The 14,351-nt window shown below is 37.1% G+C and overlaps 3 protein-coding genes across 6 annotated transcripts in view; 2 read left to right on the forward strand and 1 right to left on the reverse strand.

Annotated features, from left to right (window-relative positions):
* Positions 1–14,351, reverse strand: part of LOC129771840 (protein Fe65 homolog) — a 71,603-nt gene that overhangs the window by 10,855 nt on the left and 46,397 nt on the right. For both annotated transcript variants that reach the window (XM_055775928.1, XM_055775927.1), the window contains exon 7: positions 13,333–13,431. In XM_055775928.1, coding sequence (XP_055631903.1) covers positions 13,333–13,431 — 99 coding nt within the window. The remainder of the gene's footprint in view (positions 1–13,332; positions 13,432–14,351) is intronic.
* Positions 5,613–6,496, forward strand: LOC129771842 (uncharacterized). Its single transcript, XM_055775932.1, has 3 exons — positions 5,613–5,770; positions 5,835–6,038; positions 6,107–6,496. The coding sequence occupies exons 1-3, from the start codon at positions 5,698–5,700 to the stop codon at positions 6,439–6,441; spliced, it is 612 nt and encodes a 203-aa protein (XP_055631907.1). The 5' UTR covers positions 5,613–5,697; the 3' UTR covers positions 6,442–6,496.
* Positions 11,276–12,625, forward strand: LOC129771841 (uncharacterized). 3 transcript variants are annotated; one of them, XM_055775931.1, is made up of 3 exons: positions 11,276–11,791; positions 11,850–12,053; positions 12,113–12,250. In XM_055775931.1, exons 1-3 carry the CDS (start codon positions 11,719–11,721, stop codon positions 12,148–12,150), a joined length of 315 nt encoding a protein of 104 aa, XP_055631906.1. In that variant the 5' UTR covers positions 11,276–11,718; the 3' UTR covers positions 12,151–12,250. The 3 variants fall into 3 exon arrangements, with proteins under 3 accessions (XP_055631906.1, XP_055631905.1, XP_055631904.1); XM_055775930.1 differs by having other exon boundaries at positions 11,286–11,791; positions 11,859–12,053; positions 12,118–12,625; XM_055775929.1 differs by having other exon boundaries at positions 11,303–11,791; positions 12,118–12,625.

Here is a 14,351-nt window from a genome sequence, read left to right on the forward strand (position 1 = left end):
ATTTTTTTCGACTTTTCCTAATAAAGTTGTCCTTAGGCGATCTCCGTGGTTCTAAAAATCGTGCCATCTACCGAATTCTCAGTGATATCAGAAGAGAGATGTCATAACGCTGACAATTTGATCGTATGGAGGCATTTTCCCTGATTCTTTCATTCTACACCCAAAATTAGTTTTAACACATATTTTGACATCCTAAAACATCACTTTAAATGAGTATAAAAATGTCACGAAAAGTGATGTCTACCCATACTGAGTTGCCAATAATAATATTTTTGCCAATATAATATTTTTCAAAAAACTGGAAGATTGATCTTAAAAAACTGGATCCTGTAAAACCGTTTTACTTTAACAGGATAGACTTGAGAAATAGAATTTCCTTCCTAGTTAATAAACAGTGAAATCAACTATTTTATAAAATAAAAAAAATATTACGTTTCCCACCTCTTGAACATTACTGTGAAACAATATTTGAGGATCTTTTCTCCTCCTCTCCTCTAGAAAATACAGCTTTATTTGGGTAAAACATGGGAAATCTCGTATTTATTGTTTCATGTTCATAAAATCGCTTATAGAAGATCGTCGCAAAACTGCTCGACAATGTGATTAATTCCGGTGCATGGGGACACGGTTTCTGGATATGGATCACTGTATTGAAACTAACTTCAATTCTTTGTTTTTTTTTCTTGTCACGCGAATTTTGACATTTTTGTAGTGTTTCTGTTAAAATTTGCTATCTTTTTCACTCTCACTAAAAAATATAGAATAAACGAAATCAATAAATCATTGCATAACTTTATCTTCAGTTTGACATTCGTGCGTAGATTGTTTCAGTTCCCATTCATTAACATTTAAATAGGGACATGTGGAAATTACAACGAATGGCAGCTGAAACAGAACGTCCAAAACTGTCAAACTGACGCCTCCGTGCTCTGGCTTATGCAATGATCTATGTATTAAAATCCTGGAATAATTTTTGATTATGTCCCACAATATTATTCCAATCGAATTGTACACATCCGATACAAAAACAATTTTGCTCAAGTATTCATTAGGTATTAGAATTATCTAGTTCAGATATTGAAAAGCTAATTGTCTCTAATTTTTTTGGTCTTGTCATTATCTTTTTTTCGTCAATGTAACAAATTATCCTTGTACAGAATTTATTGGAGCTTTGAAAACTGCCTTTCGATTAGCGATGCGATCATTATTTACTATACAATTAGTCTTCAAAGACGAAGGAAAAAATTTTCATTCAAACAAAAATATCTCTGTATTGTAAGGTTCTAGAGGAAATCAAATGAAAGCTGGTTGAATAGAATTGGAATTGCTATTGATGCAAAAAATTGTGTTAGACACAAAATATTGAAAAAAAAAAACAGAAGGAAATCGATTTTTAATTTCTCCCCGATACTTTTGTCAACTTCATCTACAAACAGATAATTTTTTTTGAAAAATACTTGAGAGTTTCAGATTCAAAATTATGTACATCCCATCTTTATGCGTTCATTTAATATAAAAAAAAATATTTGTAATGAAAAAATAAAAAAAAAGACGGCAATTACCTTTCTGGCAACCTAACCCAACCTGGCAACTTGAATGATTTTAGTATTTAATTGTTTGACTGGATCGAGCGAAAAAAACTGGAAGAACCCAGTTTAAACTGGAACATTTGTAACACTGATCAGAGCAACATAAGAGAGCAAAATAAGAAACTCTCTGCAAATAAGTAGGGTAAGTTGGGGTGATTTAGTCATACAGGGTGATTTGGACCACCCCATTATCTCAAAAAGTACGGCATAACTTGTTTTGTTTTATAATGTCATCTCCTTTTATTGTTGAACCGTATGTACCTAACGTAAAAAAACCTTCGGCAAAATTTAATAGGTGGGGGAAAACGGTAGCATCGATGGTAATTTTAAGGTTTTTTCCGCTGATTAATCACATTTTTCGTGTATCGTGCAGTAAAGTTGTGTTCGCATACAGAAGAGGGACAATTTGATGCAGCTTGATAACTATAAATAAAATTAATTGCATTTTAATTTTTGCATGTTGTGTGTGGTGACATGGACACGTTTCTGTGAAGTGAATTCGTCATACAAGTTTGATACTATTTTATGGTCTAACTGATTCCAAATGTCGCGGAATAACAAGAAAGGATGGACAGACAACGTTAGAAGAAAGAAGAGCTTGAAAAAGCAACGCAGGCCATCAAGGACGGGTTTTCTTTGCCCAAAACATCGAAAGTGATTGAAAATTCTCGAACAACAGTAAAAAGATCCATGCAAAAATCGAAATGGTCTCAATGCAATTTTTCTGTTCTGGAATTCGGCCAAGACATCACGTATCGATCCCAGAACATTGTTACTGATTGTAATATTATCCCAAAATACTTTACATAAACATAAGTATGTTTTTTTTTCGATTGAATACACACTGGACCAAATCACCCCGCATCAAATTTTAAGGTCCAAAAATCATCTCTTTTGTTTTATGATACATTTGGTAGTTTAAAGCTTTATATAATGATTAAACATTTTTGATTGAGAGAAAACAAGTGTAGCTCAGTGTTCAATGTGACATTTTTTTTTATTTAGACCGTATTGGTTTGGAAATATTAGGCGATTTGCTTAGGGGGTCCAAATTGCCCCCACTTACCCTACGGTTCAAAAGTTGCACACGTGGGTGACATATCATGTTCCCTACTGACATTTTCTGCTTGTGTTCTCCTGAATTGAAGTTCCCACTGACAGTTCTGCTTGAGATTTCCTAACGATCTTAGCATCATTAATACCGTTTTATCTCAAATTCCGAACATTTATTTTTTAAATCTAAATATACTAAACATTAATTCCATGAATAATTGAATGATGAAAAACCCTAACATTCATTGGGATACAGGGTAAACATTAACATTTACAGGTATCGATACAGCCTATAATTTATGATACTAAGCATTTGCAAAAAAGTGATAGTCAAGAAAAGTCAAAACCAGTGATAAAATGTTTACGTGAGCGAATTACTTAAAAAAGCATAGTAATTTATTCAGTTTTTCAGCCATTCCATGGCAAACCATTATAATGATTCTCAGACTTTCGTAAAAAAATGGTAGTTTTGTTCCATATAGCAAAATAATAGACCCGTATTTCTTATTTTTGCATGAGGGTGCCAATTTCAATTTTTCCGCTTTTTTCAGAAATAACATTTGTTGTATTTGTCTCGGCCTACTTCTAAATGGTCGGTGTTAAGTCAGAGGGGACCAAGTCGCAAAATTGAAAAGTTCGAGTTATCGATTGCATTAAGTTAGGCATTTCGTGGTATGGTATGTAGCATGTTAATCAGATTTGGGAAATTACGCGTGCAGCAGTAATAACGTATCGAAATTGTTTCGAATGCTCAATGAAAACCCCTTATAGCACCAAACTTCAAGGTTGTTTTTCCCGAGATCATAAAAATGTCACATGGTCTGACCGATGCACCGACCATATCTTCTATATGAATAAAAATGGAAGGCCAATTTGTTGGTTAGCGCGAAACCCGAGGAAGGAATGGCCCGATTTGAGTCGTCTTTATTTTATTGTATTCGTCTCTGTCCGTAAATCAATGTGATGGTGAGAAATAATTTCGATTTTTCTTAATTTAGGAAAAGTTCGAAACAAATCAATTTCCATATATTCTACAATGACATCGCTGTTGGTCCAATTGAATTTCGCGTTTGCGGAATTATGCTTCGTGTTCCGTTGGTGTGAAGGTAGAATAACGCCCTTTGAAAATAAAAATTAAGAATGAATTTTGAATTTATGAATTTACTTTTCTCTAGTAAAAATGTATTCCACGTTACGGAGAAAAATGCTATTTGCAAGTGATCGAAAATTGTGCCTGAAAATGAATTTTTATTATTGGGTTGGGGAAAAAGAAATGTCGTATATTGTCAATATATGGCAACACTTAGACATATCTTGTGTTGTACTTCTCGCATCGGGTCATACTATACGGCTATTTAAAGACGACAATCTGTGCTACAAGTGTCGTTTTGACAGTGTTGTGATTGTCCTTTTCAGTCTCAAGTTATAGCACGTCAAAGATGGAGTCCACCAAGCAAGAAATTCGCCATATTTTACGTTTTTACTACCTGCGAGGTAAAACTGCAACGAAGGCGGCCGAAAAAAAATCGTGTATTTTATGGACCCGATACTGTAACGATTCGCACAGCAGAGCGTTGGTTTGATCGATTTCGTTCTGGTGTAGTGGCTGTCGAAGATACACCCCGTAATGGTAGTCCAATCGTCGTGGAAACCGATAAAATCGTTGAAATCATCCAAGTAGACCGGAATGTGAGCACTCGCTCGATTGGCCAGGAACTGGGTTCAGACCATAAAACCGTTTGAAACCATTTGCAGAAGATTGGATTCCAAAAAAAGCTAGATGTACGGGTGCCACACGAGTTGACGCAAAAAAATCTTTTAGACCGAATCAACGCCTGCGATGCACTGCTGAAACGGAACGAACTCGACCCATTTTTGAAGAAGATGGTGACTGGTTATGAAAAGTGGATCACGTACGACAACCTAAAGCGAAAAAAGTCGTGGTCGAAGCGCGGTGAGCCGGCCCAAGTCGTCGCCAAGCCCGGATTGACCAGGAAGGTTTTGCTGTGTGTTTGGTGGGAATCATCCACTATGAGTCGCTCAACTATGGCCAGACCCTCAACTCGGATCTCTACTGTGAGCAGCTTGACCGTTTGAAGCAGGCGATTGACCAGAAGCGGCCAGAAATGATCATTAGGAATGATGTTGTTCTCCACCAGGACAACGCTCGGCCTCACACATCTTTGATGAGCAGCCAGTAGCTACGGGAGCTCGGATGGGATGTCCGATTGTACCCACCGTATAGTCCGGACCTGGCTCCAAGTGATTATCATCTCTTCCGGTCCATGAAAAACGCTCTTGGTGATACTAAGTTGGCATCAAAAGAGGCTTGCGAAAACTGGCTGTCTGAGTTTTTTGCAAATAAGGAGGGGGGTTTTATAAGGGAGGGATAATAAAGTTGGCTTGTAAATGGCAACAAGTTTGCGAACAAAACGGCGTATATTTGACATAAATTGGGTAATTTTAAGTATGTTAAATAAAACGTCAAATTTCGATCAGAAATACGACATTTCTTTTTCCCCAACCCTATATAATGACGAGTTTTGGTAGAAGTACTAAGAAATTCATAGTAAAAGGAAATTGTAAAGGGTCAATTAGAACATCAATCAATGAGAAGTTCTGCGGTTGAAGCCACGAAATATCGCTTTATAAGAAAACGAGAATGTTCGAAAGATTTCATATCAAAAAATCGATTTTGGGCGGGACAAAGTTCGCCGGGTCAGCTAGTTGTAAATACACCAAAAATTAAAATCTCAAAACAAACAATCAATCGTATACTGATGGCACCTGTTCTATTTAATTTGAATTACGCATTTTAGTGATCAGACCTTAAACAATCAGAGTTACCTAGGATTGATATTTTTCGTAACCCACTTCACTAAAATTACATACATAGATCAAAAAATCTATTTCATCATGGGGAACCCCTAACGCAAAATCATCACCACAAAACGATCCGTTAGAAACCTGTTTCGATGCGTTCTTTCTCTACGATCGCTTACGGAGCTTCTTCCCTCCATCACTCGAACAGTCAGTTTCTGTTGTTCAAGTTAGAATGACTTTCATCATAACGATCGCCCTTTTGCTACTGCAGTTCACCAATGGTGAACCATCGAATAAATTTGAAGGTGTGTGACAATGATACAGTTTGTGGAATATTAAAACGTTGGTAAAACGGTAGATTATTTTTAGCAACTAGGGGTTGTCTGCAGTACAATACAAAAGATGGATATGAGCACCAGCATCCATATTTTCCGACAAGTAATTTCCAGCACGTAAAAACCAACGAGAACGATGTGAAGCTAATGCGTTTTGGTGTTCTCGGGAACAACGATGGCCACCTTCGGTGGTCGCCAACCATGTATCCATACGATAAAACCGGAATGAACGAGATTGGTGAGTGATTACAATTATTCGAAATAAAGCCGACCGTAATGTTGTATCCCACGAACATTCGGGTGCAGTTCTATCCGGATGGTCCAACACAAAAACCGTAGCCCGGCGCTACACGCGAATTTCGCCACAGAAGTTCATCGATCTGAACGTGCTGAAGGAACAGTCCAGCATCGGTATGCTGTCCGTGTTCGAACCATTCATGTTCACAATGGCAGTGAGTCCCAACGGACTGGTACAACTCACCAAGGATGGTGATTCACATCCGTTTCTTGAATTCCGTGATCGAGAATTTTCAACGAAATATGTTGGATTTTGCAATTGGGACGTTCCACTGGTGTACTTCTACGATTGCCCACTGGAGCTGGATCAGAGAGCATGTAGTGGAATTGTGCTTAGTAAATGAAGTGGCTCTGGCTTGGAAAAAAAATAGCTATACAATAAAAGTTTTCTGAATGACAGTGTTTTGTCTTTATTTTGTTGTTGATGGTTATAAAAACACCGATAATGGCGTGAGGTAGCCCGACATATTAACATCGTTCGTAACCAATTCGAAGAAATATTTATCGAACAGCAATCGTAAGCAATTGGAACAATGGAATCTGATTAATTTAATCTAGCATCATTAAAAAGTCAAATGCATAATGTAACTCATACTATTATATTGACATTTTAGGTGATCCTCCTGGCTGACTTGAGCGGAAAACAGTGACGCATTTTTATATATTTGTCTAAATTAAGGTTCCTGATTCATGTCTTGAGATGTTTTTTTTTTTCAAAATAGATCAAATTTATCTTTTGTTTGCTATATTTTTGCGTTGGTTGCTCGTGTACTCTACCATGATGAAAATGTTGATTTTGCCAAAGGTTTTGACATTGGCAGAGCATTAAAATATTTTAAGGGTTCGTTCACTCGAAGACTCAAAACTGTCAAGTCGTTAATAGATGAACCATTAGCTTCTACCGGTTGTTTTGGTAGAGGTATAGAACTTTAAGCTCGCAACATTTTAGAATGTGCGCGCCATTTTGACAGTTGTCACTTATTCTATATTTGGTTTGATTTGTCATCCCATCATGAACAGACCGAACGCATGAAAAACGCTTATCAAATTATGCAGATTTTTCACGAAATACTTTTAGTCTCGATCCAATACGGTCATTTGAGTATAAAAAATTACAGTTTGGGTTGATAACTACAATATGAAAAATCTAAAGAGAATCGTTGTTGACTAATCCAGTATTTTTGATGAGACTTTCCGTGATCATACCATAATAATGATCTGAATATTTACACACTGATAATGGTTTAAATATTTAAAAAATGATAATTATAATATTATTCATGATGAACGCCCAAGCGCACCGAAGTGTTTGGAAAAAGCTGATTCGAAAGAACGGAAACACCACTCACACTTTCACTCAATAACTCATTCGCTCACTCTCTCCACTGTGCCAAAAATAGATTGCGATTCTTATCTGATCTCCTTTTAATAAATGAAATCCTTTCAATACAACGTGAAATAGCAGCTCATTTGTCTCTAGACAGGAATAATTTCATTCTATCAATCAGTTTTGATATTCACCAGATTTCAGTGTGAATAATTGGTACGGAACCAATTAACGCGGAAGAACTGCTCTTGTTTAGAGAAGGACAATTTTTAGGCATTGCGCTTAAGAAGGCTAAAGAGAGAACTCCGCAATAAATATTATCGATGTTATTGTTTGTGACTTACATCGCGTTGTACGGATAGTTGAGGCATAGTGGTCATCCTATTTTTCATATCCTATTTTTCCATATAGCTATTTTTTGTGCCCACATACCGCTTCTATTTAACCGTTTGAGTGCGGAGCAAATTTTGTTAGCATACGCCAAAAATGCGGATGAGTTTGGGTATATTTAAAAAAATACTGAAGAGCTTAGATAACTAATTAGGTTACAAAAGTTGTACTAATAGGAAAAAAAACATAAAAAGTGAGGTTTATAAAATTTAGTAACATAAACTCCCTTACCTCTACATAAATTATTTTTTTTAAAGTAATATATTTAAACAATATTTAAACAATTTCATTCAAAATTATGGTTTGCTGCACAAGACGCGTGAAGTCCTCTTGAAAAAATGTCTCCGAAACACGAAATCCAACGTTAAGAGATGCTATGTCAAAAATAAGAACATAGAACAAGAAGAGCGCTATTGGGCTCCCCGCGCTTTTCGCACACAATAACTCCCTCTTATTCAAACGGTTAAGTTTTTCCAAGAATATTGTAGTTCAACTTGTTGTTGTTCAAGATAACAAAGGGTTTGTATTATAAAAATTTAAAATATTCATTTTTCGTCATCACGAAAGCTTTTTTGAAAAATCGAACTTTTTTTTGAAATAGTAGGTACATGTATGAAATAAGTTTGAAGTTCAAATAATTAAAATTTTCTCATACATAAAAAACGGAGTGAAACACACGTTCCGCATAATAAGGCTTGGTTTAGTTGGGGTGGCAAATTTTTCCAGGGTCAAAACTACAAAAGGAACGGCTTCAAAATCAGAATGTGATAAGATATATCAGCTTTAGTAAACAGAACATTGTAAGTAGTGTTGCCACAATTTCATGTGTAGCGGAAGGGGTACACATTTCTTCCAAAAATCTTTACATCGAAAAAATTCGTAACAAAGAAAAATCTGTTTCATTAGCGCGAACAAAATCCTTAATTTTTATTTCTTTTCAAATAATCTTAAAATTTAGTAGCATTAGACATTGAAACTGATTCCTCGTAGGTATTAGTAAGGACGATTAGATTGAAATCTATCAGCTTTTCATGTAGATTATGTCATTGATTCTTTGAGGGCAAACAGTCTGTTTTTTGTCTCTGTTATACGGAAACCTTTTTCATCTGTACTCTTTGTTTCAAAAATCTGTATTGCAATCTGAACAATTCACATGGAAAACTCTGTTGAAAAAACAGTAATCAAGCCTCAAATTACACATTTGTATGATGATTGTTATACACACTTTTGCTGAACTTTGACTGCATCAGTTGTGAAGATATTCGAGCTGGCTTATGCTGTATGATCAAATGTTTTGAATTCAAAATTGTGATCATCGTACAAAGGGTGTACCTTTTAAAATCCGTTTTTTAAGTTCCACTCTATACAACGATCAGCTGAGTAATATAACAATTAGAAAATATGTTCCAGAAGGCTACGATAAAGGTACACCAAAATCACGGTCACTGAAGAGTTTATTATTAAATTTCGATTTCGTTTCGTTTCGAAAGTGATGAGAAAACGAATTGAGTGCAATCATTTTGTTGTCCTACGTTAACAATGCGGCCGCCCTCCTATTTTTGTATTTATACGGATTTTTCTTTTTTCGCAATACACTGATAGGTAAAATAAAATGTTCACTCCATAATTTTTTTTATTTTTTTTTGCAATTAAGGTAAATGATTTTTGTTTGTCCAGTCGAAAATATGATCATGGTTTGTAAACTGCTTTGAAAGCTCTAGTTCAGCGCTCCTGTTTCAAATTAGGTATTCGAATATTTCAAAACATATAAATAATATCGTCTTCTTTATGATTTACAGTAGTTTTATAGTATATTTTTACGGATTCACATGTTATTATAAAATCCACATCCTATTGGATTGGTATATAGCGTCATTTATTAATTCTTAGTTAAGATTTCTTAAACCAAATAACACGCCTTGAAAGTATTCCGAGGGGCAAGCTCTTGAATACACGTGACCACAGTGCAAGTCGAAGGAAATTTCATTGACGAAAAATCCCTCGGCCAGAACGGGAATCGAACCCGAACACCCGGCATGATAATGTGAGACGCCAACCACTCGGCCACGGGTGCACACAATTATAACACTTATAATATAATTATATAACAAACTTACAAATATTGTAAACATCATTCTTGCACACCATTTGTATCAGATTTACTTGGCTAAACCATGTAATTAATGCATTTCGATGAACTCAATTCTGATCATGATCAAGAAAAGACAATATTCTGAAGAAAGCTTAGATTATGAATGGATCAATATGATGACAGTAAACTCAAGCAATGAGAAATGCAATATCTACTTTTAAATTTGAATTTTTTCATTCAAAAATAATGATTTCTAAAACTGGACAAACCATGATCATTTTTAGGACAAACCATGATCAGAGGTGGACAAACCATGATCATGATTTCTCTTTGAGGAAAACCGTTAAAAAACATAAATATTTAAATAAATTCAACGCCTTATGGTACAATTAGAAACAAGAGACTTAGGACTTTTCAACAAATCCAAACTCGTCTTGATTATATGTGATTTTCATGAAGAAAAATTGATTTGCATTTACTAGCTGCGTAAAACACCCTAAATTGGACAAACCAAGAGTAAATGATCTATTTGGTTATATTAAAATGAACACACCGTGAGCTTTTTAACATTTTATTTATTATTTATTCTTATGAAGTTTCACTTAAAAAATACTGAAAATAAGAGATTTACAAAAAAAAAACAAAACATCAATTTGTATTAATGAAAAAACAGTGACAATAATCGATATTTTTTCTAAGAGCTCCCATCGGAAGACCACTCGATTGTTTATACAGGGACATTTTGACATGATTTCAAACAAACGACTCGACCAGGTACTTTTGTACACGTAATCGCACTTGATTCTCTTGTTAAACAAAATGAGGAATGCAGTGATTTCAAAAGCTATTCCCTTGTGTTTCCGAAAATATGTAGTTCATGATGTGCAAAACGTTTAATCGCACCGAGTTGTCGCAAGCAAGGAATTTTCTTAGGAAAACTCTTCTGAAACCAAAAACGTTCGGATCAGTGGTGGATCGCCCTGAAAGAGGCAGGAAGGACGAAACAGATGCAAGATCGAACATCAAGATCATGTGCGAAGTCAAGAAGGACCCGAAGGTAACTGTCCGCAGGAAACTCTCCACCTATCAGTTTCCGATCGAATTATTTCTCACCCCATCGAGAACTAGTGAGCGATTCTAGATGCCAGGAATGCCAAAGCTAGTGTTTCCAACAAAAACAATTATTTTAAAGTCTTGGAGCGCGCCTTTTACGGCTGAGACGAGTTTTCCAAAACAATTTGAACAACACAAATACCGCTTGAACGTCAAAACGTGATAATGATAACGTGTACCATTGAAACGTCAAACGAATCAACGCTTATACCAGGTGATCATGCTCTCAAATCTTTTCGAGCTACTCTCGCATTAGTTACAAATACAGTAGAACTCCGATTACCCGCGAAATTAAGTGGCAAAGTCACCGCGGATATCGAAAATCACTGACAACGCATTAAAGGACTGAAATGAGGTGCAAACTATGCAAACTTAAGCTACCCATCCTTATGGTCACTATCACTCACTGACAAATTTCGGAACGCGTTATAAAATTATCTTGGAGCTCACGTTCGCGAACCATCCGCTAGCAGTAATCGAGGTTCTCCTGTGTATCAAAACACAGTTAAAACACATACATACTTCCTATGGAGAGAAGTAGATTCCACTGAGTGGTAAATCCCAAACGTCTTATCGTCTTTGCGGCTAGCATTCGATGGGAACCTGTTTTGAAGCGTTTTTTTCCTTACGTTCTACCGCTGATCATCAACGGAGCGTCCAGCTCTACTCAATCAGTCTGATTCTGTTATTCAGCTCAGAATGATTACTCTGATAACGATTGCGTTTTTGTTGTTGCAGTTTATCGCTGTCGAACCATCGAACAAGTTTGAAGGTAATATAACAATAATATCATTTGATATAGATTCACAAATTAATGTTGGTTATTTTAGCAACTGCAGGTTGTTTGCAGTACAACACAAATCACGGATATGAGCACCAGCATCCGTACTTCCCAACGAGTAACTTCCAGCACGTAAAGACCAACGAAAACGATGTAAAAATTATGCGCTTCGGTATTCTCGGGAACAACGATGGCCACATTCGATTATCACCAACCATGTATCCATACGATAAAACCGAAATGAACGAAATTGGTGAGTAATTACAATTATCCGGAATGAAACCAGTGCTGATGGTGTTCATTTTTCTCAAGATCAGTTCTGTCTGGATGGGCCAATACTAAAACCGTAGCCCGCCGCTACACGCGAGTCTCGCCAAAAGAGCGCATCGATCGGATTATACTTAAGGAACAATCCAGCATCGGTATGTTGTCAGTGTTCGAACCCTTCATGTTCACGATGGCAGTGCATCCCAGCGGGCTGGTGCAGCTGACTAAAGATGGTGACTCATATCCGTTCCTCGAATTTCGTGATCCGAAATTATCATCGAAATACATAGGATTTTGCAATTGGGACGTTCCACTGGTGTTCTTCTACGATTGTCCACTGGAAGTGGATCAGAGAGGTTGTAGTGGAGTTGTGTTCAGTAAATGAAGCAACATCGGCTTAGGACAAATATACTCTACTCATACAGTAAAAACCACGTTGAATCACTGTGATGTGACTCCTCAGAAAGTAAAGTCGTTTGATTATTGTTTGACCTTAGATAGAGGCAAGCACTCATGGTATTTTTTTAAATAGAAACGTGAATAAAATTGTAAGCTCATCACACTCGACTAAACAAACAACGCTTGAAGCATATGATTGGTGATATACTCAATGTACATCATACAAAACTGATTGATACAACACATTCTGTCACATATATACCGGGTATTTTCTTCAAAAATGTTTTATATGTCATCTAAATTTATATTATCACCTTCAAAATATACCCCTCCTGAAGCAATGCACTTTTCCAACGAATAATTTAGTCATCGAATACTTTTAATAGCTGTATTCTGGAATTGCCAGTTCACGCAGCGAATTCGTTTTGATGTCTTCAATGCAATCAAAACTGGTCTCACAAAGCGGCAATTTGATTTTCGGAAATAGGAAAAAGTCACACGGGGCTATATCTGGAGAGTACGGTGCTTGTTCAATCACATTCGTGCCTTTTTTGGCCAAACATTCGTTCACAATGATCGATCGATGAGCTGATTCATGATCGTGGTGCAAAATGCAAGCATTATCCTTCCACAAATATTGCCGTTTGTGACGAATGTTCACTCTCAAACTTATTAACTTATTTTTAATGACGATGTAACAAATTAAATGACAGATCGCGCTCAAACTTTTTATCAACAGCATTCACAGAAGTACCAACTTCATATTTGACAGAATGTCAAACATTTCTCTAACTTGTCTCTAACATTTTCCCCATCACTAAATAAAAAAGTTCAATCGTATTCCAAGTTGTCAAATTGACACTTACCTCAAAGTATTGGCGATCGTCCTTGCGGCGGTATCACAGCGGAAAACGTGACACATATGGATCCGGGTGAGTCGATCTCGGGCCACGTAAGCGAAATCCCTGCATCCGAAAGATAAAAAAAACGCACAAATAAATTAAATTAGTCCATCATAGGTTTTAACATTCGAAGCATTAAATAAAGGGTGTGTCACATCAAATTGCATCACGGAAAAAACGCTGTAGAAATTCGCTCAGTAGACCGATCCTTTTCTTTAAAAACTATTAAACAACTTTTGGCATTTTCTTTTTATTCATACTTCGAGCCCAAGCCCGTATGCTCGCACCCTCCTCTTTACCCCGTCCATAAGGTTCTGTACAACGTCAGGTTGTAGTTTTTTTGAACAGAAATCCATTTTCTCTTGAAGTCCGCCTCCGATTTGACAACTTTTGGGTTCTTCCGGAGGGCCTGCTTCATAATCGCCCAATATTTCTCTATTGGACGAAGCTCCGACGCGTTGGGCGGGTTCATTTCCTTTGGCACGAAGGTGACCCCGTTGGCTTCGTACCACTCCAACACGTCCTTTGAATAGTGGCACGAAGCGAGATCCGGCCAGAAGATGGTCGGGCCCTCGTGCTGCTTCAATAGTGGTAGTAAGCGCTTCTGTAGGCACTCATCACGAAGGGGGCGGGGGCACCGGGGGCACCGGTCATCACGAAGGGGGCGCTCCGCTTTCCGCAAGAGCAGATCGCTTGCCACACCATGTACTTTTTGGCAAACTTGGATAGTTTCTGCTTGCGAATCTCCTCCGGAACGCTGAATTTGTCCTCTGCGGAGAAGAACAACAGGCCCGGCAGCTGACGAAAGTCCGCTTTGACGTAGGTTTCGTCGTCCATTACCAGGCAATGCGGCTTCGTCAGCATTTCGGTGTACAGCTTCCGGGCTCGCGTCTTCCCCACCATGTTTTGCCTTTCGTCGCGGTTAGGAGCCTTCTGAACGCAGGCCCTCCCGCTGCTTGGTCCGCTGGACGAATGAACTTGAC

The sequence above is a fragment of the Toxorhynchites rutilus genome, chromosome 2 (genome assembly GCF_029784135.1).
Source record: "Toxorhynchites rutilus septentrionalis strain SRP chromosome 2, ASM2978413v1, whole genome shotgun sequence".
Classification (NCBI taxonomy): Eukaryota; Metazoa; Arthropoda; class Insecta; order Diptera; family Culicidae; genus Toxorhynchites; species Toxorhynchites rutilus.

Bases quoted from the DNA above. Each gene is read 5' to 3' on its own strand.
- LOC129771842 (XM_055775932.1), top strand. From the start codon at position 5,698: ATGACTTTCATCATAACGATCGCCCTTTTGCTACTGCAGTTCACCAAT. The intron at 5,771-5,834 runs GTGTGTGACAAT...GATTATTTTTAG, and splicing joins ACCATCGAATAAATTTGAAG to CAACTAGGGGTTGTCTGCAG. The intron at 6,039-6,106 runs GTGAGTGATTAC...ATTCGGGTGCAG, and splicing joins AACCGGAATGAACGAGATTG to TTCTATCCGGATGGTCCAAC.
- LOC129771841 (XM_055775929.1), top strand. From the start codon at position 11,719: ATGATTACTCTGATAACGATTGCGTTTTTGTTGTTGCAGTTTATCGCT. The intron at 11,792-11,849 runs GTAATATAACAA...TGGTTATTTTAG, and splicing joins ACCATCGAACAAGTTTGAAG to CAACTGCAGGTTGTTTGCAG. The intron at 12,054-12,117 runs GTGAGTAATTAC...TCTCAAGATCAG, and splicing joins AACCGAAATGAACGAAATTG to TTCTGTCTGGATGGGCCAAT.